Source organism: Acanthochromis polyacanthus, chromosome 10 (genome assembly GCF_021347895.1).
Source record: "Acanthochromis polyacanthus isolate Apoly-LR-REF ecotype Palm Island chromosome 10, KAUST_Apoly_ChrSc, whole genome shotgun sequence".
Lineage (NCBI taxonomy): Eukaryota > Metazoa > Chordata > Actinopteri > Pomacentridae > Acanthochromis > Acanthochromis polyacanthus.
In genome coordinates, this window is record NC_067122.1 from 20,439,483 (window position 1) to 20,464,759 (window position 25,277).

The 25,277-nt window shown below is 39.8% G+C and overlaps 1 protein-coding gene across 2 annotated transcripts in view; it reads left to right on the forward strand.

The window, feature by feature from the left end:
• Nucleotides 1–25,277, forward strand: part of spock1 (SPARC (osteonectin), cwcv and kazal like domains proteoglycan 1) — a 128,617-nt gene that overhangs the window by 97,434 nt on the left and 5,906 nt on the right. For both annotated transcript variants that reach the window (XM_051954618.1, XM_051954619.1), the window contains exons 6-7: nucleotides 2,638–2,770; nucleotides 9,529–9,658. In XM_051954618.1, coding sequence (XP_051810578.1) covers nucleotides 2,638–2,770; nucleotides 9,529–9,658 — 263 coding nt within the window. The remainder of the gene's footprint in view (nucleotides 1–2,637; nucleotides 2,771–9,528; nucleotides 9,659–25,277) is intronic.

A 25,277-nucleotide genomic window follows, 5' to 3' on the forward strand; every position in this document is an offset into this window, starting at 1 on the left:
CTGTAAGAATCCAATGTACGTCAGTGACAGAAATACACATGAGCATTCTCGACACCAATTAATTTTAATCACACTATCTGTTTGCTCTGACAGCACCCAATTTGTTTGTGTTTTCAACCATTGCCAAGTTTAAGGTCTTTCAATTTCTCAGCTCAGGAAGCATTTCTCCAAAAAAGGCATCTGAATGTTATTTTTTGTCTTTGTCTTGAGTTTAATTGATTTCCTCAAGTCATTAGCTCCTAAGAATTTTGGATTTAATACATTTCTTTCTGTTGAATTAATTACAAGTTCTATTTGCTGCTTAATACTTCAAATTATTCACCTGGAATCTGTATTTTCCCACTAGCATCACTCACTGAGGCTTTGGACCATGATATTGTTTTATCTACATGAGTTAAATTAGTTTCAGAATTAGCAAAACATGGATTGAGTGTCTTCCCAGAGGGCAAATCCAAACTTTGTTGCTCTAAAGACATTTGCGAGCAGATATTGTGCAATACATTTATTGTACGCAGTGATGCAGTTTGTTATAGATGCTATTTGAGTTTCCCTGTACACATTCAGGTGCTTCTGTTTTGTTTTACCAAAATCCATAAGCAAATTAATTTTGTTCTCTACTAAGCAGCTGTCAGCACAAGAGTCCCAAGTAGAATTTCTTCTTCCCCCTCTTGAAATTGGTAGACTTTTGTAAAGAACCGACTTCCCTTATTGGATGGTAATGTTCAGCTGCAGGCTTAGACGTCTACATTAGCAGCAAGTTGTAATTCAGAAACCATTACGGAGGCTCAGAATGTTAATTCATGTGCACCTCTGTCCTGCTGTGAGGAGGTTGTAGCACCATCAAATCAGAAACTTTGGAGATTAGAGCACCATGGAAACTCTCAGCGGGAGGCTGAAGTACAGTGGTATATGAGGGCGAGGCAAGGAGGGAGATGGAGAGAGAGATCACTTTCTTGTGTCTCTTTGAGGTGAATACATCTATAGATCAGCTGTCAGCTCTTTCCCATCTAACTGTCCCCCTCTATAAATGTTTGTCATGCATACACAAATTTCCTTGGCAAATCCCTCCCTTCAATTCACACATACCTTTAACACATGCTTCACTGCATTTCTGTAAAAACTGTTGGGATTCAGGAGAAGAAGCAAAGCGAAGGATTTGAATAGGGGATAGATAAGGGATGCATTAACCTGCTTCATTGTACTTCTATCATCTAGCCGATAGCATGGTGGTATTTATCAGCGTAGCGTGCATGTCTGTTCTGCTTTGGTGGTGACTGTGGCTGTGTCAGTGAGTGTCTCACTGTTAAAAAAACAGAAATGTGGCTGACATGCTGCCAGGGATTTGAATGTCATAGTTTTGCAGAGCAGAGATGTCGCCCAGGGGACTGTATGATGAACTGCTGCTTAGTGTGCTTCCTCCACTGAGGCGAGAACAGAGGCAAGGGTTTCTGTGCTGTCTGTCTGTGTGTGTTTGATTGTCTATCAGTGGGACTGTGGAAAAAACAAAAAACAAAGAAACAAAGTCAAATTTCATGAAGCTTGGTGGAGAGGCGGAGGAATGGGCAAAGGAAGAGCCCAATAAATGTTAGTGTGGATCTGATTCACTTTTAAATAATCATAAAAACTGCAGAATAGAGTATTGACCTTGGTGGAGGATACAGTCTGCAAGTAGCCGTTAAATTTTCTAAAATATTTGACTTATCAGACTTACATATTCTGTTATGACTATAATATTATGTCCATATGTCATTATTTTAAATGGTGTTGGTCTTTTTGACAATATATCATACAATATATAATACAATAAATTGATTAATTTATTATGTATAAAACTATAAACACATATGACAGATTGTGCATGCTTTTGTTGTTTCTTCAAGGTGTTTTATTCACAAATTTACCTGATTCAGAAACCATTTGACTGAATGATTTAGCATGTATTTATGCATTTACAGTGCCTCTGCTGTATCAGTCTATATATACTGCATATGGAATTGTTAAGCAGGTGAAACATCACTGATCATTTCCTAGATCAGCAGAAGAGTCAGCAAGATGCTTTCAGACTTCGGGTCAAGTCGTACTATACTCAGATGCGCCTGCCACTTCACACATTAAGGTTTTCCTCTTTGTGGAGATTTTGCTGAAAAGACGAATGACTGCGAGATCTCCACCTGTTCATTTCAGAGGTCCATGTTCACTTTCCCCTATTCATTGATGTCACATTAATTTCACTGTAAAAAGTCTGTTTGGCTCTAATACCATCTCTGCTTGATGGATCAGGAGGCAGCAGGGTGTTCAGTGAGAGCACTTAGATGGAAAATTGCTGTGAGATTTGGATCAAACGTAATTACTCTGGTTATTGAAAAGGTCTCCTTGGACCAATCAGGATCTGCTTCGTCTGACCCTGACAACCACAAGCACATTCTGCTCAGTCGCAAACTGATTCTGCTAGTTTAGATAATATTTATGCCTGACAATTTATTACAGCAATTACTCCCCTGCGCACAAATTTATTATGCAGTATGCTGTATATGCTGCAATTTATGTGCAGGTGACCTTGACTTTGTTTAACTGAGTAATGTCAAAACTGAGATTTATGATTCTTTGAAATTAAGATGTGCTTTTTTTCGTCCCCAGTGTGAAACCCAGGAAAGGCAGTGTAGGCCACAAACACAGACTGGAAGCTAGTGCTCATGGGAAATGTAGGCTGTGCTCATCCCTCCAGTCAACTCCTGTATGTGGCTCTGATGGACACACTTACTCCTCCAAGGTGAGACAGTTCATTTACCTTTTTTATATTTATCTTTATATATGTCATTTTCTTCTTTCATTTATATAATTTTATCAGTGTTTTCATTTGTTTTCAACTATAAAAGCAAGGAACCCTCTGACATACAACAGTTCTAGAAGAGCTACTGAACTGTATAAATAACATGCTATTCCTTCTTTTTCTTGATAGATGATGCTGTAATTGTCCTCATCTGTTACCTTTTCACTCATTTGCTTGCTGGGGTTTTCCCCTGCTCTGTTTGTCTTTTCCCTTCCAACTTACTAAAATTATCTTCCTAAATGTTTTTCTCTACTGTGTTGATTTCTACCAGCTATTTTTTTTTCTGTTGAGCAAATGACTGTGAACAAGGAAGCACAGCCAGGTGTCTTTAACTTCAGCTATAATGATCTCTTGAAATGCTCTCCAACCTCTCTTATCCCCTCTAACTTTCATTTACTAACCCCGTGCACATCAGCTCCTTCTGTGCTACTCAGAATTGCACATAGCAACAAACTCACAATGTCGTGATAGAAGTGGCAGTCAAGGTTTAACCTTTGTGATTAGTCAAGAAGGAAATGAACAGAGGATGATTGGGCTGAGGAGCGTGAAGATTGATATCAGGTGGCAGAAAAAGACATTAAGAAGTGAGCCTCTGTCCTTGGTATAACGTGCTGCAGATTCTCTTTGACATTCACTCTCGTGTTATCTTATTGTCCTTGCGTGCAATGATTTGGTTGTCAGCGGTGAAACACAGTCCACATGCAATCTACACAGAAGCCTCATACAAATGGACACCAGAAGGCCTCTATTGATTGTTTTGCGCAAGTGAATCAAAGTGATGGGAATTTTAACAGAGGAGAACAAGCTATGAGCTTTCAGGACTGAAGACTGTCAATCAATCAATCAAAGTTTATTTCTATAGCACTTCTCATACATAAAGTAACACAAAGTGCTTAACAAGTTAAAAACAAACAATAAAAAGACAATGCCCCACATCCCTCCCAACTCCCGCCCCCATCATACTCCCTATCAACACACACACACATACACACACATACACACGCAGACAGTCACACACACACACACACACACACACACACACACACACACACACACACACACACACACACACACACACACACACACACACACACACACACACACACACACTTCTATAACAGAAATAATAGCGTTGTTGGCTGAGAGCAGAAGCACCAGAAAGAGGAAACACCATCATTGAGAGCCGCCCACACCCGGGGCAGCAGCAGGCCCCAGCAGGCCCCAACAGGTCAACTAGCTCCCGGGCCATTAGGCCTAGGCCCTGCCAAAGCCCCAGATGCAGATAGCACCCCACTGAGGAAACACTGGAATCTAAAATAGACGTTGAAAATAACAGGTAAAACTAAAAATTAAAGAATAAAATAACTACTAAAAGATGGAGAACAGTAAACTAGTAAGTAAATAGTAAAATAAATGGTAAAATAGATAGTAAAATAAATACTAAAATAGTGAAGTAATAATATAGTATACAAAATAATAAAATAAATAAATAAATAAAAGCAAGACCAGGGAATAAACAGTATAAATCAATGCATTAAGATAAAAAGGTGAGTTTTGAGCCTGCGTTTAAAAGTCTCTACGTTTTCTACAGCCCTCAGGTCCTCTGGCAGGCTGTTCCACAGGCGAGGGCCATAATGTTGAAAAGCTGCCTCACCATGAGTCACTGTATTCACCTTGGGAATTATCAAAAGGCCAGAGCCAGAGGACCTGAGGGTCCGTGAGGGTTCATAAGGTAAAAGTAGATCAGACAATTATGAAGGCCCAAGACCATTAATACATTTAAAAACTGTTAAAATAATTTTAAAATCTACCCTGAAGCACACAGGGAGCCAATGCAGTGATCTTAAAACTGGTGTAATGTGGTCCCGCTTTCTGGTCTTCGTCAGGACTCGTGCAGCTGAGTTCTGCAATAACTAGAGGTGAGAGATAGTTTTTTTGGGAAGACCAGAAAGCAGGGCATTACAGTAGTCCATTCTACTGGAAATAAAAGCATGCATTACATTTCAGTGTTTGCTAGAGAGAGAAATGGGCGGACTCTGGCTATATTCTTTAAATGGTAAAAGCCTGTTTTAGTTACTTGTTTAATGTGAGGTATAAAATTAAGCTCAGAGTCAAAAATGACACCCAGATCTTTTACAGAAACAGCGGGTTTAAAGGATAGCGAAAACAGGTTTGATAAAAGTTTCTCTCTCTTGGCTTCAGGGCCGATTTACTAAAACCTCAGTCTTGTCCTGGTTGAGCTGCAAGAAATTCTCTGCCATCCAAGATTTGATGTCTAAAATACAGTTAAAAAGGGCATCGACTGGCCCTGTGTCATCATGAGACACGGCAATGTAAAGTTGAGTATCATCAGCGTAACTGTGAAAACTGATTCCGTGTCTCCTGATGACATCTCCAAGTGGGAGCATGTATAAGTTAAAAAGAATGGGACCTAAAATTGAGCCTTGAGGCACGCCATATTTCATTTTGTGGACATCTGATGAGCATGTATCAAAACTTACCAGAAAACTTCTGTCAGAGAGATAGGAGTCAAACCATTTTAAAACAGTCCCAGAGAGGCCGACCAGGTGTCTAAGTCTAGATAAAAGAGTTGGGTGATCTACTGTGTCAAAGGCTGCACTTAATCCATTAGCACCAGAACGGAAAGTTTATGGGAGTCTAAATTACTCCAGAGGTCGTTAACAATTTTCAACAAAGCTGTCTGTGTGCTGTGGTTTGTCCTAAAATCTGACTGAAATTTTTCTAAAATATTGTGTCTTTTTAAAAAAGCATTCAGCTGAGTAAAAACAATTTTCTCTAAAACTTTGCTTAAAAATGGTAAGTTGGATACTGGTCTGTAATTATTAAGAATAGCAGGATCCAGATTACTCTTCTTCAGAAGGGGTGTCACCACTGCTGTTTTAAAAGCAGCAGGGAAGACCTCGGTCTGAAGGGAGCAATTCATGATGTTTAAAAGCTCATCTTCAAGATGCCCACAAAATGTCTTAAAAAATGAAGTGGGGATGGGATCTAAAAGACAGGTTGTTGGGTTCATTTGGGATAAAATTCTACCAAATGTGCTTGCATCAACCAGGTCAAAACTGTCCAGTGTTTCCTCAGTTAAAGACAGAGTCACAGAAGCAGTAAAAGTAGAGGCAGTTTTTAGATTTGATAAAATGTTAGATCTAATCGACTCTGTCTTCCTTCCGAAGTGGACTGCAAATTCCTCACAGAGTGTGTTACTTATGATGCCCTTATAATTATTGGAAGTGGGGTTGAGTAGTTTGTCAGTGGTTGAGAAAAGAAATTTTGTATTGTTTTTGTGGCTGGCAATCAGGTTTGAGAAGTAATTATTTCAGGCTTGCTTAAGTGCACTGTTGTATGTTTTTACTAGATCACGAAATATGTGATAGTTTACTGTCAATTTGTTTTTCCTCCATTTTCTCTCCGCTGCTCTGCATTTCCTCTTCAGTGTTTTTGTTTCCTCAGTCCTCCATGGTGGTATGTTTTTTATATATATCTGTTTTGTCACAAAGGGAGCAGCTGAGTCGAGGCTTGACTTGAGTTTACAGTTAAAATGATCAACAATTAAATCGCAGGGAGCTGGTAGAAAAGCAGGAGGATATTTCTTTAAAATGTCTAAAAAGTTTGCAGCCACTTCAGAAGTCAGATAGTGTTTCCTCACAGTTCTCACAGGGGCCTCCTGTTGAATACAACCAGTGACTCCAAAAAACACACAGAAATGGTCGGACACAGCCAAGTCAACAACAGAGGACACACTGATGGACAGAGGACCGTGACGAATGACCGGGTCCAGAGTCTGTCCCCTGTTGTGAGTCAGCTGCATGACGTGTTGTCTAAAATCCAGGCAATTAAGAACATCAATAAAATCTTTGGACATAGGATCTGACAGCTTATCTACATGTAAGTTAAAATCACCGGTAATAATGATCCTGTCATACGTGCTGTGAATTATTGTTAAAAACTCAGAAAATTCATTGTTAAAAGCAGTCTCTTGCTCGGTGTTACTTATTAATTCCTGTGTTTCTGTCGGGCATGTTCACAGACACTAATGCATATAAGCTTCTGTGGAGACACAATCGGTAAAAGCAAACCTTTTAGCGCAGGAGTTCAACTGCAGTTGTGCGTTCTGCGCTGGGTTGTTGGGCTTTGAAACATTAGAGATGTTACTCAGCTCAGCTCTGCAGGAAGTCAGAACTTCAAGACATTTTGTGATCACTGCAAACCCTCCAAATAGAAAATACCAAGTGTTGTTTGTCCATAGCCTCAAGAACTGAGGATGGATGTGTTTTTGTGATCTGATTACTGAGGACTGCATGTGACTTTCAGACTGTTAAAAATGTGCTTTAGAAAAAGAAATCTGTGTTGTTTAGAAAGCATAAATGTTTATGTTTGGTTAATAAGTACTTTGTTCAGCTTTGCTTCTTCACGGTCACAATAATTGCCTATTTTTGTTAAGCTGAAGGAGCAAACATGGCCATGACAGTTCTCCCCTTCATCCACTGTTTTGCTGACCCATTCACCGACCCAGACCTCCTCCTTGCACTGACTTTCTCCCTTTATGCTCCTGCCACGTGACTTCCTTCTTTGCTTATGCCATATTTACTTTGACAGATACAGTGGGAGGCTTTGTCATGTGCATAAGTATGTGCATTAGAATGCATTTTAAACACAGAATTACGCCTCCATCCCCAGAAGTATGACACAAACTGAGATTGATTCAACTCTTTGTGTGTGAGGAAGTCAGGACATTGGTCTTCTTAATGACCCACCTGCCTGTGAGTCTGCGTCTGTGCTGGGGAGGAGAAGTGCCAAAGGAGAAACAAGAAGGAGAACAAAATGAGGAGGAGGGCTGGGAAATCCCTGTGCTCTCTGTGGTAATTTAGTTGGAGGTGTTCAGTTAGCTGGTGGAGTGATGGGTCCCCGTGGTCCAACTTAAACTCTGCTCACCAGTGAGCTCCTCGTCCCAAGCTTATTCATGTTTTATTATTACATTACATGCCTCTCTCATCATAACCACACGCACACACTCTCACACACACTCAATATCCTATTAAGAGGACAGTGCTCTTATCTCCTGGGAGCCCACTAAGTTAAATCCATTACTTCCCTCCTCTTAAATCATCCTCTCTCCTCTCCTCTCCTCTCCTCTCCTCTCCTCTCCTCTCCTCTCCTCTCCTCTCCTCTCCTCTCCTCTCCTCTCCTCTCCTCTCCTCTCCTCTCCTCTCCTCTCCTCTCTTTTTACTTGACCAAGTCAGGTGTTAAAATACTGTTTCATCAAAACCACATTAACCCCTGGAGAGAGACAAACATAAAGATTCATGGGGCCTCTCAGTGTGCTGACAGTGACTGGGGGAGGTCATCCATTTCCTGGACTTTCTCTTCCTCTCTCTCCCCCGTCTCCCCCTCCAGACGGCTAATTCAATATGTTGAGAACAGGACAGAGTGCTGTTCCTTTGTCAACAAATTTCATTAAGCAACATTAGCGGCGCTATCAGAGAGGTGACAGGGAGGAAATGACGGATTTGAATTAGAACGTGGCAAATGAAAGTGCTGGCCGGATAAGGCTGAGCCTGTGTAAGGCATGATATGCGTATAGATGTTTATGCACAGTCATAGTCTTTCTCCGACAAATCCTGTCGTCATCATCTCGCAAACAGAATTTACATAATTCATTTCGGTTTTCATTATTCCTCTTGGAAGGGTCTTGTAATTGGATTTTTTTCCCCCCAACTAGTCAAAACAATTTCTTACCCCTCACTTACCTGAAATGAGATTTATACTGTTAAATTACATTCAGAAGCAGTCCATCTTGCTTTTTTCGTATTGCATTAGGTCTGTGCTGCAGTGAATAATAGAATGTCACTGGGCATCTCTGTGTCTAATGGTGTGTCTACATGGCTGCCTAATGGACACATCTGTTCCTCGAAGACAAATGACCAATCCTGTCTCAGCAAATCTTTCCCTTAATCAGAGCAACAAAGAAACTTTAATATTCAAGTCCGAGTTTTTGTTTTATATTAATTAGATATTTGAAGCAGTTTTAAGCTCAGTTAGAACTTTCTTACTGTCTACATGCTGTAGTTGTAGACAGTAGGTCAGTTCATCCAGAATTCTGGATTCCTGCATGGTTTTGTTTTAGTTGAACAAACAAATTTAAATAAAAATATCCAACAAAAAAGTGGTACACCTTAAAATATCTTAGATTTTTTTCCTGCACTTTACAGACAGATTGAAATCTATACTTACCTCATGATGCAATTCAGTAAAACTTTCTCACTGGAACATCATACCTGGCAATTGCTCATTTTTCCAACCTTCACACTTGTTTGTGATCAATACACAGATATTTTGTTGACATTTCCTGTCTACTAGTTAAAACAGGTACAAGTTTCAGTGAAGGGAAATGGCAATATTTTACCTCAGAATACCTGGTGGGATCCAAATGATGCTGTCTGACACTGTCATGAAACTTTGGGACCTTCTAATAATGATTCTCCAGTTGACTCTGATTTATTTTCAAATCCTGACAGATTTATTTGATAGACTACCTCCAGAGTCACAAAAGACACTGACAACATGCAAAAATACTCCCTATGATGAGTATAATGTCTGGGAAAATCTGGGAAACCCTTGTTTATATGAACTAAGCCAGCTTTGAGACATTTATTTCTGTGTTTTGTTTTGTTTTTTTACAGTGTAAGCTGGAGTTCCAGAGCTGCCTGTCTGGGAAAATGATCTCAGTAAAATGTGATGGACTGTGTCCCTGCTTGCCCGGCCAGCACCTCAGCAAACCACAGCACCATACTGAGAGGGCTGGCGAGTACTGTGAGTACATCCTTCCAGTCTGAAAACACAAGCACATCACTGGGTGTTGGAGGAATTACTTTGAGGGTATTGCATAGTCAGTCTTCGTTGTCTCTCTTTCTCTTTGTTTCATTTGGTGTGAGTTTCGATGGATGGATGGATGGATGGAAACTGGAGTGGCTAGATAAATGGAAGATTGAAGATTATATTTGAGCCCTTTTCACATTCAGAAGCACACCATTATGACTCACACCACACACACACACACACACACACACACACACACACACACACACACACACACACACACACACACACACACACACACACAAACCCTTTCACTGGTAATCCCTCAAACTCTCTGGTGATTCACGGTGTTTCCATTCCTTTCCTGTCACCTCTCGCCTTACTCATGTTATTTTCTTCCCCTTCCGTCCCATCACCCCCACCCATTCCCTGACAGCTGCAGGGATCAGTGATGGAGTGAGTGTGTGTGTCTTATTGTTTGTCATGAAAATAGGATTTCAGCAGATGGATGGAGAGATTGTGGTGGAGAAATGCAATCTAAAGGAAAGCAGCAAAGAAAAGGATGGATTGTTATCGTTACGGGCTTCCTCTCCCCCAAAAGAGAGGCGTGATGGGATGGTTTTATTTTGTGTGTTTGTTGTGAGTCTATCTATCTATCTGTCTGTCTATCTATCTATCTATCTATCTATCTATCTATCTATCTATCTATCTATCTATCTATCTATCTATCTATCTATCTATCTATCTATCTATCTATCTATCTATCTATCTATCTATCTATCTATCTATCTATCTATCTATCTATCTATCTATCTATCTATCTATCTATCTATCTATCTATCTATCTATCTATCTATCTATCTGTCTGGCACGTTTCATATAAAAGGAAAGTGTCTGCTAATTAATGACAGCTCTCTCTTTATCTTACACTCTCCTCAGATAGTTTCAGCCAGAGTGATGGAGGGAAGAGAGAGTGATGCCGTTACAGAGAAGTGTTTTACCAGCTTGACTGCTGTCTAATTAATTCCACTCTGTCTTTGCTCAATATAAACTATAATTATGTGTTTGGTTTTCTGAGGGCTTGGCTCAGAGAGTGAACAGAGTGGATGAGTTTGTGTGAAGAGAAAGGGAATCTATTTCCAGATCTTGGCCAGTGTCAACATGCAGCATTAGTCTTATTTTTAGAGTCCGTCTCTTTCTTTAGTCCTGCTCCTGTTTCTGATTTACCTCTGTTTCTCTCTGGCTTCATCTCCTTTTCGTTAATGGAACTGTACTTCCCAGCACACGCTGTACAAAGACCACACATCAGATAGCAGGTCCAAATGTTTGTGCATTCAGAGGTGGCAGGGATGAGTGAAGTGTGTGTGTTTGTCGTCTCTCCACCTGATAGAATCTCTCATTAGATCAGCAACAAATGGTAAACAGATGGGGATGGCAGAAGGTGAGGAAAACACCGTGCATGTGTCAGATTGTGTTCCTATGGTAACAGTCAAAAGATTGCAGCAGTTTGATATGTGCAATGACTCCTCTGTGTTTACTGATAGCCACACGTTCTTACTGGGTTTGAATATTCACACCGGACTAGTAAATACCTCCATTCACACAACACCTGCACCTGCAACTGCATTTCCATAAGCATCACTTTAAACAGGGCTGATGTGATTCAACCTCTCAGTGTTTGTTTCTGTGCTGAGATGGAGACACTGGATGAATGGCAGCTAGAGTGGATAGTAAATATGTAAACATGTAACCTTTCATATATTGTTTTGCCACCTTAAGGGTATAGTACATTCATTTTGATTGTATTTTCATTCGTATTGCAATAAAGTACAGCTGGGAATACTGGCAAACACACACATATCATGGTTGCAATTTGATAATATAATATATCAAAGATACATAAAGACATACAGATCAAATTTGGTCATGTCATTAAAAAGGGGTCAGCAATGAGTGAGATTTTTTTTAAAGGAGCATTTTCATGAAAACAAGAAAGTTAAGTTCAAACAGCAAAATCAAGATGTGAAATATTTAATGAGATGTTTGTGTGTGAAAGCTCAGCTGTGCAGGAGGCAGCTGACGTAACTGAGCTGACATGAGAAGGAATAAGCTGGACAGGCAGATCTAAGCTAATTAAACTGGCAGTGAGCTCAACTGTTACGATCAAGCAAATCACACAGAGGACTTTTTTGGGCATCCATTAATTGCATGTTGTCATATCCTCAGAGCGGCATTAAGTGGCTTTGCTGAGATCTGATCTTTTCTGCATTAGTATCTCTTTTTTCCTTTTAGAAATTTTATCTGTGAGGAGCAGATTAAGTCGTACTTTTTTGAGCGAGTTTCACAAACAAACACATGCTGTATATCAGTGGCATCACAGGACACGATAAGAGGAAAACATGAATTATTTATGCCAATTCATTACAGTTAAATCAACAGTGAATCATACGTGTCGGACTAATTTTGTTGCACTTCTGACACAGCCCTAATAAATGAGGTCTAATTGAAAGCACCTGTTTTGATTTGACTGATTAAGTCGGTATTAAAAATCACTCCTTCAGTCGCTCACTTACTTCTCCTTATTTAACAGACCTTCATTCATGTCCTTCATAGAGAGAGGTTCTTTTAGATTTTGAAGACCTACTTATTGATTTGTTTAATTTTTAAACTAAAGGATGCAATGACACGCTAGATATTTTATTACGGAGCTGATTTTTTTTCAATCTATGCACTAAATTCAAAAACTTACACTGATATTTAAGATGGGCATCTTCACATCTGACTTGGACAGGCAGGTGGTTATTCTTTTAAAAAAATAAAGTGAAGTGTGGTTTACTTTCATGAGATTCAAAACATGAATTGCCTTAAATGTTAGAGAGCCATTAGTCCAGATATGTAGGCTGCAGGTATAATTTTAGCCGGCTTTCTTCTCTCCTTTTGCTATCTGCGTGTTACCATTTTCAAAATCCACAACAACCTCAAGGGAGCAGCCTACCACATTGAAATTTTCAATTTTTGCCAAGGATTTGGATCATGCAGTAAGGCAGCCCTGCTGTTTGGTTTTTTCCTCAGTGGATTATCCATTTTAATCACGGTGCTCACCTCCCTGACTGCAAATGTTCAAGGAGCACAATTCCACCTGTCACTTATTGAGGAAAAACCGAAGCCGCATCCTTGGCTTACCTCTGCCCAAGACAGTTATGATTGTTTTAAAGAAATGCATGTCAATATGGAGTGTTTTGTTGTTGTTGTTTTTTTACCCCTATTGCAGGAAGGTACAGCCAAACCAGATTGTACTGGTTAAGTGAGACTATGCAGCCATGTGTAAGGAACTCCAGTAACCATATAGTTAAGTCGCATTCATTTATTGCAAAGTAACTGGTTTGAGAACTCTTTGTATGATTTATGCAAAGGTATGAAGCAGCTTTTATTGGTGAATTTCTTTCTTTTCATCTTCTCACTTGATTTTGACTGATAGTTGTCAACGGAAAGCAGATGCTGCAGTGTGCAATTTATTTTGAGTGCAGTATGAATATTGTTTTTTTTATTTATTTGACAAGGCAGAGTGGTGCTTCAAATATCATATTTTGGAGTACCTTTTCCTCAACCACGCTAATAACCTTCATTTTTCACTGAGTGGTAGTGGGCCTGTGGGAAACGTGTGTTTGTCAGTCACATCTCTCCCACACTTCTCTCTTTCTCCTCACTCTCCCATCTCGGTTTGTTGCTCATTTATTTTCTGTCTCAAGCCTCCAATCCATCATTTTGTAGAGTGTTGGGTTAAAGTTCCACCTCCGCTCTTTGTCTTTCTCAGCTTCATGTGCCCTTTTATTCATTCTTCAGATGTATCTTTGAATGTTGCGAACAGAGCTGCTTTTATATTTGGGCAAAATTTGTGTCTGTTTGGCATCAGTGGACGATACAAAGTCTCTCTAGTATTGTAACCGACAAAGGCATGGTGAAAAATCTGATGATTAGGATAGAATTACAGGTTAATTGTATATGTTAATTGTTAATTTGCCTGTAATTTTTATTTTAATCTAATTTAGACTTTTCCAAATGAGTATTTAATCCTCATATACCCAAAATCCATTGCTGCTGCCTGTTTGTCAGCAAAGGTTAACACATTGACACAGAGGCACTGCGATGTAATTTGATCTGTCATCAGCCCCGAGGCGGCAGAGCTGTGACGCTGAACATCATCGCTTTCTCGTGTAAAGCTGACTCGAGCTGGCACAAAATGATCCAGCGAGTGATTGTGTGTAAAGGCTTGAATCAGAGCTGGTTATGGTCAATGAGATTTTTAAAGTAATGATAGTTAATTTTCTGTCAGCTACTGTTGAGCAAAGACAGCGACAAAACAAAGAGAACTGATAGAAGCTAAACGGGCGAAATCCCCTTCACTAAATTAAATTTTTCCTGGCATTTCTGTCTCACAGCTCCGCGGAGAGCTCACAGGAGAACAGATTGTGCTCTCCTCTCTTCTGCCTCCACACTTCCTATCCTCTCCTAACAGGTGCCAATTGCTCAGGGATTTTTTCCAGAGTGCTGACCAGTGTGAAGAGGGCCCGTGGAGCATTTTTAGAACGTCTTATTGAGGCTGTCTTCACCATGAAAAACAAAACTGGATTAGTCATTTGCTCAAACAATCTATGTTTATGGTTTCCTGACAAGCTACCTTGCTGTTATGTTGATGCAAAACCTCTTAGGGAGGATGACACGTGGATCGTTTGGCATAAAACGTTGGCACCAGAGATGCATCCCCTCTCCTACCAGCGGTTATTGTTTTTTAACAATGGCATTTTAGCATCATGTAATTCAGGCCTGAATTACCACCAGCTTTGTCAGGAAAGCAGGGATTCACATGAACGTCTAAGTTGGGCTGGAATTTGTGACGGCTGCAGTGTCTCTCGCTTGGTCATAATGATGACAATAACAATTAGTATTGATCAGAGGTGTCAAGAGATTGGTGGTGAAAATCACAGCAATGCCACCATTGCTAGCAATTTATAAATTCAGTGTTAGGACAGTCAAAGTAGGAAGAGTTGAAACGTCTGTTTGAATCTGGTTTCTGGAACTACTTACTGGATACACAGCAGAAGTATTTAGACTATTTATCACTGTGAGGAAAGCACTGACATTGACCTCCTTGGAGTTATACATGAGCAACCAAAAGTCAGTAACTTTCCTGTTCTACCCATTTTGCCGAAACTACATGAATACAGAAGTAACCACAGAGTTTTGGATGTCAAACTTATTCAGATCCTTACAGTACTACCCACAGCTGCACATACTGTAGTTACTAAGGCAATGGTTACATCGGGGAACAAAATTGCACATGTGGAGCTTAGAGGGTTTGTCATGGCACAGATCAGCAGAGTTTCAGGTGACTTGAGTGAGTCTGAATCTTGTCTTGGACCTGTCCTGGTAATATTTTTTGAGACAAGGCTCCTTTTGACTTTTTTCCGTTCTGTGTTAAGTTAAAGTACCAAAACTACTTAGTTTGGGTTAAAATACAATGTGTTGCAATATTTATCATATATTACAACATTCCATTTAGTGCATTTTCACGGTGACGACTCCACCAGTAACTGTGCCTCTGCAAAATTATGCTTCAACAATTAACTGCATCTTCAAATATGTTTTGAGGGAAGCATTATTTTGTTTTGAAATGAATATATACTACTACTACTATATATAGTGTTTTCTCACCTGTGACATCACAGGTAAGGCTTCCAGTTTGAAAGCGCCACAGAGTCAGTGTCAGGAAACAGGAGGGATGGATGAAGGAATAAATCAGAAACCCGACCTTGCTTCATTTTTATTCATTGTTTACATTTGGTTTTCACTTGCTTTCTAAATACGTTTAGACACCAAAGCTTGGTTTAGGAAAAATATCAAGCTTTGGTTAAGACTTCCATTTAATAACTACAGTAGCTTTAAGTTTAAGCAGTTTAGTCTGTTTCTCAGTGATCTGAATAGATGACAAAGAACCTTCTGGCCTACTAGAAGGTGGAGGACGTCCCTACTGACCTATATGTATTAATATAGGATGATAATTGGCATTTAAAATAGAAACGGTGTAGTTCCTCCTTACTCACTGATGTTAACTTTCATCCTGACTTGAATCTGAATCTCATTAACCCCTACCTCCTATTTTGAAAAATTAGTGTAAAGTATAATTTAAGTATCTAAACCAAAAAAAAAAAGAAAACCTTATTTTGCAAAAATAGTGTCACTCTTAACATTAAAACTTGAAGTGGTTTTCTCTCCAGCTCTCACCTTGTATTTGCCCCACTTCTATCTCTTCCTGTCTGTCTCTACAGACACTATATTACTGATCATTATCTGGGCTAGCCCTAACTCACTGCCAGTGATATCGTCCTGGAAAGCTGATAGCTTGGGGCAAAGAAAATCAAACATACCCTTGTATCTTTTTAATGAATCTGACCTTATATCTTTCTCATATCTCCTACCGGACTGTCACGGTTCTTTTCTTTTTCCTTCTGTTACCTTGTTAAGAGGTGTCATCTCCCTCCACTGCCTCCCATCACTCCTCTCTCCCTTCTCCATCTGCCTTTCATCTTGATCTGATCAGACCATGCTTGTGATGTCTCAAGGTGATCACCACCCACCTTTCCTCTGTCTGGATTTAGAGCCACTCCTTCTCTTTTATACGACCAACTTAGTTAATTATTTATGCATGATAAAGGAGGCTCATGGAGGAATTCAAGGCCCAATGTGTCTTGATGTTTGGAGTTATATATTGGCAAGTCTGGAGGACACATTTATCTTATGACCTCAAACAGCCGAGAGGGATCGACACCATATGTAATTTAAGAAAGTTGTACTCAATCACTTCCTAAAGGCAGCCACAACATAAGCAGTACCTCCACTGTAAAATCTGTGCTGATTATACTGAAACGTCTGACAAACATTTAAATGTTGAAATGACTGATGTGGCTGGGGATGATGCATATTTGGTTAGGAAATTTGTCTTTCCTTTGGTTTGAGTTTTTTCATTTACATAGGAAGCATTTTCAGCACTGTTTAGCTACAAAAGAACATTTACTGGATAAAACATTTCCATGTGTGACACTTGTATGTTTATAGGCTGTAGATCTTAGAAATTTAGACTTAAACTTGAACTAACTTTATTAATCCCTGCAGGGAAAATTGTTACAGCAGCAAAGGGTAAACAATAAGACCACACCGAATATTAGGGTATGAAGTGAATGTAAAAGAAAATAAGATATAAATTCTGATGTAGAAATAATCAACTGAATATACAAGAATGATACAAAAATGTGCAAATGACATGAGTATGTGCAGATGAGTTTACAGATATAATGAATGATGTTTAGAATGTAAAGTGTCCAGTATGTGAAGTGGTTAATTTTATTCATAACACTTTCATAACATGTATTTGTCCTTATTTTAGCTTGTATTTTTAAGAACATCTAACATGTAGCCTAAGGATTGATCGTTCTATTACAGCCATTGTCGTAATACATGGATCTTTACTGATAAACTTCCTTTTTGCTCTTTGTACCATAGATTCTTGACCATAGATATATTCTTTGGAAAATAAACACCAACATATAGCATTAGATGAGACACGCTTATTTCTTCATATTCACCTAAAAGCATGATGTTCTTCACCTCATCCACACCTCCCTTGTGGGCTGTGGGGGCGTTAAAGGGGAGGCATGCAGGGACAGATGTGATGCAAAGATACTCAATGAAGGGAAAGAGGCAAAATGCAGCATTGTTAATAACCGGAACAGCAGCAGTGGCTGTGACGCAAAGCTCAGCGTGACAAAGAAGGTACTTTAAAATGGAAATCATCTCGGAGTTATAATTCCATCAAATGTAAGCACATAGACATTAAGTACATATTGTTATATCCAACATTAATCACATCTTCTGGCACATCATCAACCCCAATACCCATTGCAAAGACAGCACACAACGGAAGTAAGTGGATCTCTGTGCGATATTGCTTAAATGTCAAATGATCTAAAACTGTATTATCTTCCAATATCTGCATTATTTATAAGTTGACAAGTAGAGTATTTTCTCTCACAAACAGTTAAAATTATGTTGAAAATACAAAGTAGAAAGTCAAAGCAACAAAAGTGAATGTAACTGTGATCACCTGACACAAAGATCTGAAACCTTGTAATCCATGAAACAAAACTGAGTACACCTTCAATTTCCAATCAGCTTAACGTACTACTCATACTAAGTGTGACGTCAAAATAAGTATGTAGTGCGTTCACATTAGATAGTATGAAAAGATTGAGTACGTGAGAAATACCCGGATGTATACTATTTCCGGAAAATTTTTAAGTATGCGCGGTGACCACACTAGTCATACTCAACCGCCCCATAATGCTTTGCGAGCTACCCACCGAAATGGAAGCCTCCGCGGGATCTGTGGCCGGACCGGAGCGATTTTTATTTTATTTTATGTGGTTAAGTAGTCATCCTAATCACCCCACAGATTTGAGAAATAGGCGTTTTCTGACCAACTTTTTAAATTTGTCAGACGCCTCACAACGTGCTACTGAATGCTAGCAGCTAGTTGCAGCAGCTCGCTTTGCATACAGAACAAGTAGCAGCTACCTCCAGTAGTCTGCAGCTACAATTGAAACGATTCACATAATCTGGCTAATAACTGCATGAGGAGTGCCGGCTTGAAATTGCCACATTAATTATGCGACTGTTTGTTAGCGTAAAATCGACCTGAAGCCGGCATTCAGCCGAGATATTTGATAGTTGTACTTCCGGTTTTTGTCGTTGGAGGTTTGAAATGCATTATGGGAAACGGAGTAGTATACTACAGTGTGAACGGTTGGCATTCTAATCATGCTTATAGTACGTAGTATACAGTATATACTCATTGAGTATGTAGTATGTTAGTATGCCATTTCGGACACAGCCTTGGTACAGTGTGCTACTTTCACAATCTACCTGTGAAAAAGAGATGAGGAAGTGCCTCAGTCTTGGCCCAGGAATTAGCAGTAGAAATCAGAGTTTTTGTAATGACTCAGACAATATAAAGGGCGTTGCATACCATTAACCTCTGTAGATGGCATCCAAGAAGAAAAACCTTTGAGATAGATTTGCTAGATAAAGCTTTACAAAACAACATGAGAAGTAGCCTGATGTATATCTGGAAGGAGATTCCTTTGTCACATGACGGTCAAATATGGTCCAGCATGTTTGGTATGAACCTGGCCAGGACCACCACCGTGACTGCAAAGTGGTAGTGTGATGATAGGAGGCTGCATGAGCACAAGAGGTGTTGGAGATGATGTTTATAGATGGCATCATGAATGCCTATGGAGACTGAAGTGCTGACCGACAAAATCAGTTGGCAGAATATAAGTTTTCCGGCGTGATAACAATTCAAGGCACACTGACAAACTCACACAAGAGTTTTTAAAGACCAAGTGAAAACTATGATCTAGCCAAGTATGTCGGCCGACTTGAAACCAACAGCACACCTTTGGCATATTTCAGTGAGAAAGATGACACAACCCCTCCAGTAAAGAGCAGAAGAAAAAGTTATCTCTGTGCATCTCTTCGGAGAGTTTGGTAACTTCCAGGAGAAAGACTGAGGAGGATTGAGTCTGTCATGAGTTTTTGTTTGTTTGTTTGTTTGTCTAATAGACAGGGGGAAATCTGTTTGTTCATAGGCTACCTGTTTTTCCCTCCATGTCCTTCTCTGTTTTGTGTGTTTAGCTGCAGTTTAGCGTTGCTTTTCCACATACAGCAGGTAGTTTGTGTCTGCGTCAGTCTGTGAAAAACTGATGGCTTGTGGGTTTTCTTCAGCTGCCAGAGTCTGTTGATCTGCTGATCCAGACATGAAAGACAGCAGGAGCGAGGACGTGTTGGGTGAGGAGGAGGAAGGGAGGGAGGAAGAAGGATAAGATGGTAATTCCAAGCCATGATTCAGTGTTTGATATTTGACCCACAGCTATGATCGATAGCTTCTCACGTGAGAATGCCGCCTGTGTGGCTGGCTGGCTGGCTGCATGTCTACTTCCACTCCATCCTGGTTAAAGGTTCACTGTCAAACAGTCTTTGATTGAAAGTGGAGCTTTGGCAAATCAAGCTCCAATGTCTCCACTGGAACAATTAAGAAGCAGTTGTTTGCTTGAAGGATACACCAGTGTTAATATTTAAAGAGGTGAGAAAGTTTTGCTCTTCAATCTGGAGATCTGCCATGGCAGCTTCTTAGCAAAAACCTTCTAGCTCTTCTAGCTGCTGCCCATTTTCTCTCACTCCTTTGTAGCCTTTGTGATGGAACATTTGGAGTTGCATTTCCTGCTAAAAACACAAAAGTAAATGGAAAGTAAGAAAGTCTCCAGTTCCTTGAAGCTGAATAGACGCAAAACTTTTCTGCTTTGTTTTTCTCTCTTTTTTCCCCACAGCTGAGATGTTAGTTTTTATTGTAACATTGGAATTACTTTGGTTTAGTTACTGGTTAGAATTTCAGTCCAGTTATGATTTCACAAGGACTTCATGCCACTGTTTGGTCTTAGTTTTGCAATGTCACATAAAAATAATTGACTCTGGAAACCACTTATTAATCTTTAGAAAATAAGTTGGTGAAAAATGAACCTAGTTTATGAACATGAAGTATGTTTATTTTTTTTTTATCCCAGCACCCTCAGTGATTATTTAGAAGGAAAAAATCAAGGATTAGAACCACTCAATTAATTTACAAAGAGGAGCAAGCGGGGGAAATGACATTTTTATATGTAAAGAATAAACAGTCAGCTAAATACAATCAAATATTTCATTAGCTTGGGAAATTAAACTGTACGTGCGGCAGACTGTTTTATCTCTGTGTGTTGTGTCCATAGATGTGTGAATGTTTTCAGCTTCACCTCTCTGACTGAATGTCCTACAAAAGGGCTGCGAACACTGGCAGCGGTGCTGGACCTGTCCGAAACAATTTCAGTCACACAGAGAAAAAAAAGATAAGAGTGGTCCATTGAGACTCATTCTGGGCTATAGTGCAAAGTCCAAGAGACTTAAGAGGAAAAGATGGAGAGCGCAGTGGAGTCGGAAGAAGAAAAAGTAGAAAAAGAAGCAGAGCGACAGAGGGAGTGGGTATCAGAGGTAAAGGTAAAACAGAAATGCTTCAATCTTTAGAGTCTACTGAGGGATGTGCAAAAAGAGAAATGGGAAATGAAGCACTCAAAGCAATTTAAGTGGGAGAAAGAAATAGGAGAAGTTGATATTTCAAAGTAGTCTTCTAAGTCTAAGACAGAAACTGGGTTAGGTACAGCCTGGTGTGATAAGTGGCCTGTATTGAATCTCAGAAAATTGACAGAGGAGAACGGGAAATTGGATGAATGAACAAGCAATAGATGGAAAATGAGCAAGAAGTCTTCAAAGGCAACAAAAGAATCACAACGACCAATTCAAATGCCAATGAGTTGGGAACAGAAAGCAAGACGATGGCTGGAAAAGCTGATACGAGGAAGAAGTAAAGTCGTATAAATGAATGTGCAACATGCTACTGACTGCACTTCTGCTTGTAGGAGAATTTTATACAGGAGGTGAAGACAGATAATGTTTAGCTGTTGGTATTTTGCTCTTTTTCTTTGCTCTGTGGGAAAAAGGGCACTCTAAAATGTTATCTGTCAAGTCCTGAAGGATTATAATGCACACACACACACACACACACACGGACCATCTTAGGATTCCAGAGGTAATGTCACACGGATAGCCAGCCAGATAAATGTTATTTGTCCTCTGCTCAGCTCCTGTCTGTTACCTGGGGCATCCACTGTTTTATAGAAGCAGCCACACACAGTCTCGAACTCTGACTGTACAATACTGTGTGCATGTGTGTGTCTCCGTGTGTGTGAGCAAGTACTGGCATGTATGTGCGTGGATGCAGGATATGACTCAACAACAACAGGATGGGGAGCATGACTCAACAGAAATGCAAACTCTTCTAATAAACAAGATGCCGACATCTCTCAGCTTGGCATGGAAAGACTTGCTTAACATGTGTGCGTGTATGCATGTGTGTGTTTGTGTCACATTTTTATTCACTGTGGGCTTATTTTTCACTGCAGTATCATATTTATGCAGCATAGGAATCTCTATGGAAACAGTACCACCATAGTTAAAGGTTGGGAGAACTCAAAAATGTCATCTGGGCAATAAAATTATGGCATAATGTCCTAAGTCATAAAAAAAATTGACAGAAAAGTTGACACAGTTTTTCACAGTTGTTACCAACAATGGGGAAAAATGGTGGCTTTACTTCCCACAGATAAACAACTATTTGCGTTTTTATTTGTTTCTATGCAGTTCAGAGCAGTTCAGCCCAAAAGCCCCAGAGTTTTTTCCTTGTGGTTGTTTGTTTCTGCTGAGTCACTAATGGCTTCACTGTTGTGCTGAGGAGTGCAGGATACACACGTGGACAAAATTGTTGGTACCCCTCAGTTAAAGAAGGAAAAACCCACAATTCTCACTGAAATCACTTGAAACTCACAAAAGTAACAATAAATAAAAATTTATTGAAAATTAAATAATCAAAATCAGCCATCACTTTTGAATTGTTGATTAACATAATTATTTAAAAAAACAAACTAATGAAATAGGGCTGGACAAAAATGATGGTACCCATAACTTAATATTTTGTTGCACAACCTTTTGAGGCAATCACTGCAATTAAACGATTTCTGTATTTGTCAATGAGCGTTCTGCAGCTGTCAACAGGTATTTTGGCCCACTCCTCATGAGCAAACAGCTCCAGTTGTCTCAGGTTTGATGGGTGTCTTCTCCAAATGGCATGTTTCAGCTCCTTCCACATATGTTCAATGGGATTCAGATCTGGGCTCATAGAAGGCCACTTTAGAATAGTCCAACGCTTTTCTCTCAGCCATTCTTGGGTGTTTTTGGCTGTGTGTTTTGGATCGTTGTCCTGTTGGAAGACCCATGACCTGCGACTGAGACCAAGCTTTCTGACACTAGGCAGCACATTTCTCTCCAGAATGCCTTGATAGTCTTCAGATTTCATCGTACCTTGCACACTTTCAAGACACCCTGTGCCAGATGCAGCAAAGCAGCCCCAAAACATTACTGAGCCTCCTCCATGTTTCACCGTAGGGACAGTGTTCTTTTCTTCGTATGCTTGGTTTTTGAGTCTATGAACATAGAGTTGATGTGCCTTACCAAAAAGCTCCAGTTTGGTCTCATCTGTCCAAAGGACATTCTCCCAGAAGCTTTGTGGCTTGTCAACATGCATTTTTGCAAATTCCAGTCTGGCTTTTTTATGAGTTTTTTTCAGCAGTGGTGTCCTCCTTGGTCGTCTCCCATGAAGTCCACTTTGGCTCAAACAACGACGAATGGTGCGATCTGACACTGATGCACCTTGGCCTTGGAGTTCACCTTTAATTTCTTTGGAGGTTGCTCTGGGCTCTTTGGATACAATTCCAACGATCCGTCTCTTCAATTTGTCATCAATTTTCCTCTTGCGGCCACGTCCAGGGAGGTTGGCTACTGTCCCGTGGGTCTTGAACTTCTGAATAATATGAGCCACTGTTGTCACAGGAACTTCAAGCTGTTTAGAGATGGTCTTATAGCCTTTACCTTTAAGATGTTTGTCTATCATTTTTTTTTCGGATGTCCTGGGACAATTCTCTCCTTCGCTTTCTGTTGTCCATGTTCAGTGTGGTACACACCTTTTCACCAAACAGCAGGGTGACTACTTGTCTCCCTTTAAATAGGCAGACTGACTGATTATGAGTTTGGAAACACCTGTGATGTCAATTAAATGACACACCTGAGTTAATCATGTCACTCTGGTCAAATAGTTTTCAATCTTTTATAGAGGTACCATCATTTTTGTCCAGGCCTGTTTCATTAGTTTGTTTTTTTAAATAATTATGTTAATCAACAATTCAAAAGTAATGGCTGTTTTTGATGATTTAATTTTCAATAAATTTTTATTTACTGTTACTTTTGTGAGTTTCAAGTGATTTCAGTGAGAATTGTGGGTTTTTCCTTCTTTAACTGAGGGGTACCAACAATTTTGTCCACGTGTGTATATTTTATGAAATCTGGTCAGAATAAATGGCTTGTTTTTGGCACAGTTTGAAATTAGACATGTAGAATAATTTTGTTGGAATATGATGACTTTAAACAGATTTTTTCCCAATGGAATGACCCAACACACATAGTTAGTTCAAGGACATCAGGGAGTTGAAAATCCTCTGTCCCTCTCTGTTGTTAAAGTTTCTTTCTCTGATAAATGGTGTAATTTGGCTTTTTTTTAATGATAGTATTTCAGGGTTTAGAGGGTTACACTATATGCAGAATGAAAAGTTATCCTCAAGATAAAATCTTTGTTACATGTAATCGGATGTAATAGTTTGAAAGCTCCAAACATTTGCATGTTTCACTGGAAACTGTCTCCAATCCGAAATAAGAGTGCTTCAGGAATGTTAACAAGCATCATTCTGCATTTTCTATTCACAACAAAGCTGGAGAGTTTGGATTGACAGGTTCAGTACGAGGTGGAGAATGGCTCTTGTCCTCCAGGCACATTTATCAAGCTCTCAAAAGAAACTGAATGAGAGAAAAAAATATGCCAATCACACACAGGAGAGAAAGAGAAAAGAAGATGGAGATTGACTGACAGAGATGCAGAGGTCTGCTTGGATTCCAGGAAGACCCTGTCAGTCCCACAGGGCTCAAGTAATGAGGGATTTCTTTCTGCTGGTTTATATGTTAAATTAGGGGTATCAATAAAAAAATATGGTTTAGCCGGTGTTTACTTTGGGTAGAATGAATGATGAAGAGACGCATCAAGATGCATGACAGCGTTGGATACATTTTCTTGCATGGAGGAGTGTGATGATGCATAAAAAACACAAACACAGAATTGAATCTAACAAAAGGTGCAAGAATCAAGGCACCAACTTACTTTCTCTTTGAGGTCAAGATGACATGGGCTGCTGTCTGTTGTGCGTGCGTGCATGCGTGCGTGCGTGCGTGCGTGCGTGCGTGCGTGCGTGCGTGTGTGTGTGTTCTTGTACTTGCTACATTGTGAGAACCATTTTCTGCATTTAACTATCAAAGTGAGGACATTTTTACAAAGTGAGGACATTCTGGCCGGTCCTCACTTTGAAACAGCCATGTTTGGGGGTGAAGACTTGTTTTTAGAGAACAGAGGTTAGAGAATTGAGGTTTGGTTAGGGTTAGGGTAAGGATTAGGGTTAGGCAATCAGTTGTGATGGTTAAGGTTAGGGTAAGGCTCTAGGAAATGCATTACGCCTATGGATGTCCTCACTAAGATAGAAGTACAAACGTGTGTGTGTGCGTGTGTGTGTGTGTGTGTGTGTGCGCGTGTGCATAGTTTCCCACACTAAAGTCATTCATATGAACAGGAAATGAACACTAAATGGTAAACGACAGAAGTGACAGCAGACAGGAAAACTTCAACACATGTACTGTATATGTGTGCATGTCAGATTGGGTTCCTATGGCAACCGTCAGTAGATGGCAGCAGTTGAGTATGTGTTATCACTTTGCTGTGTTTGCTCAAGGAGAAAAGTTGGTGGAGGGGAAAAAAAGA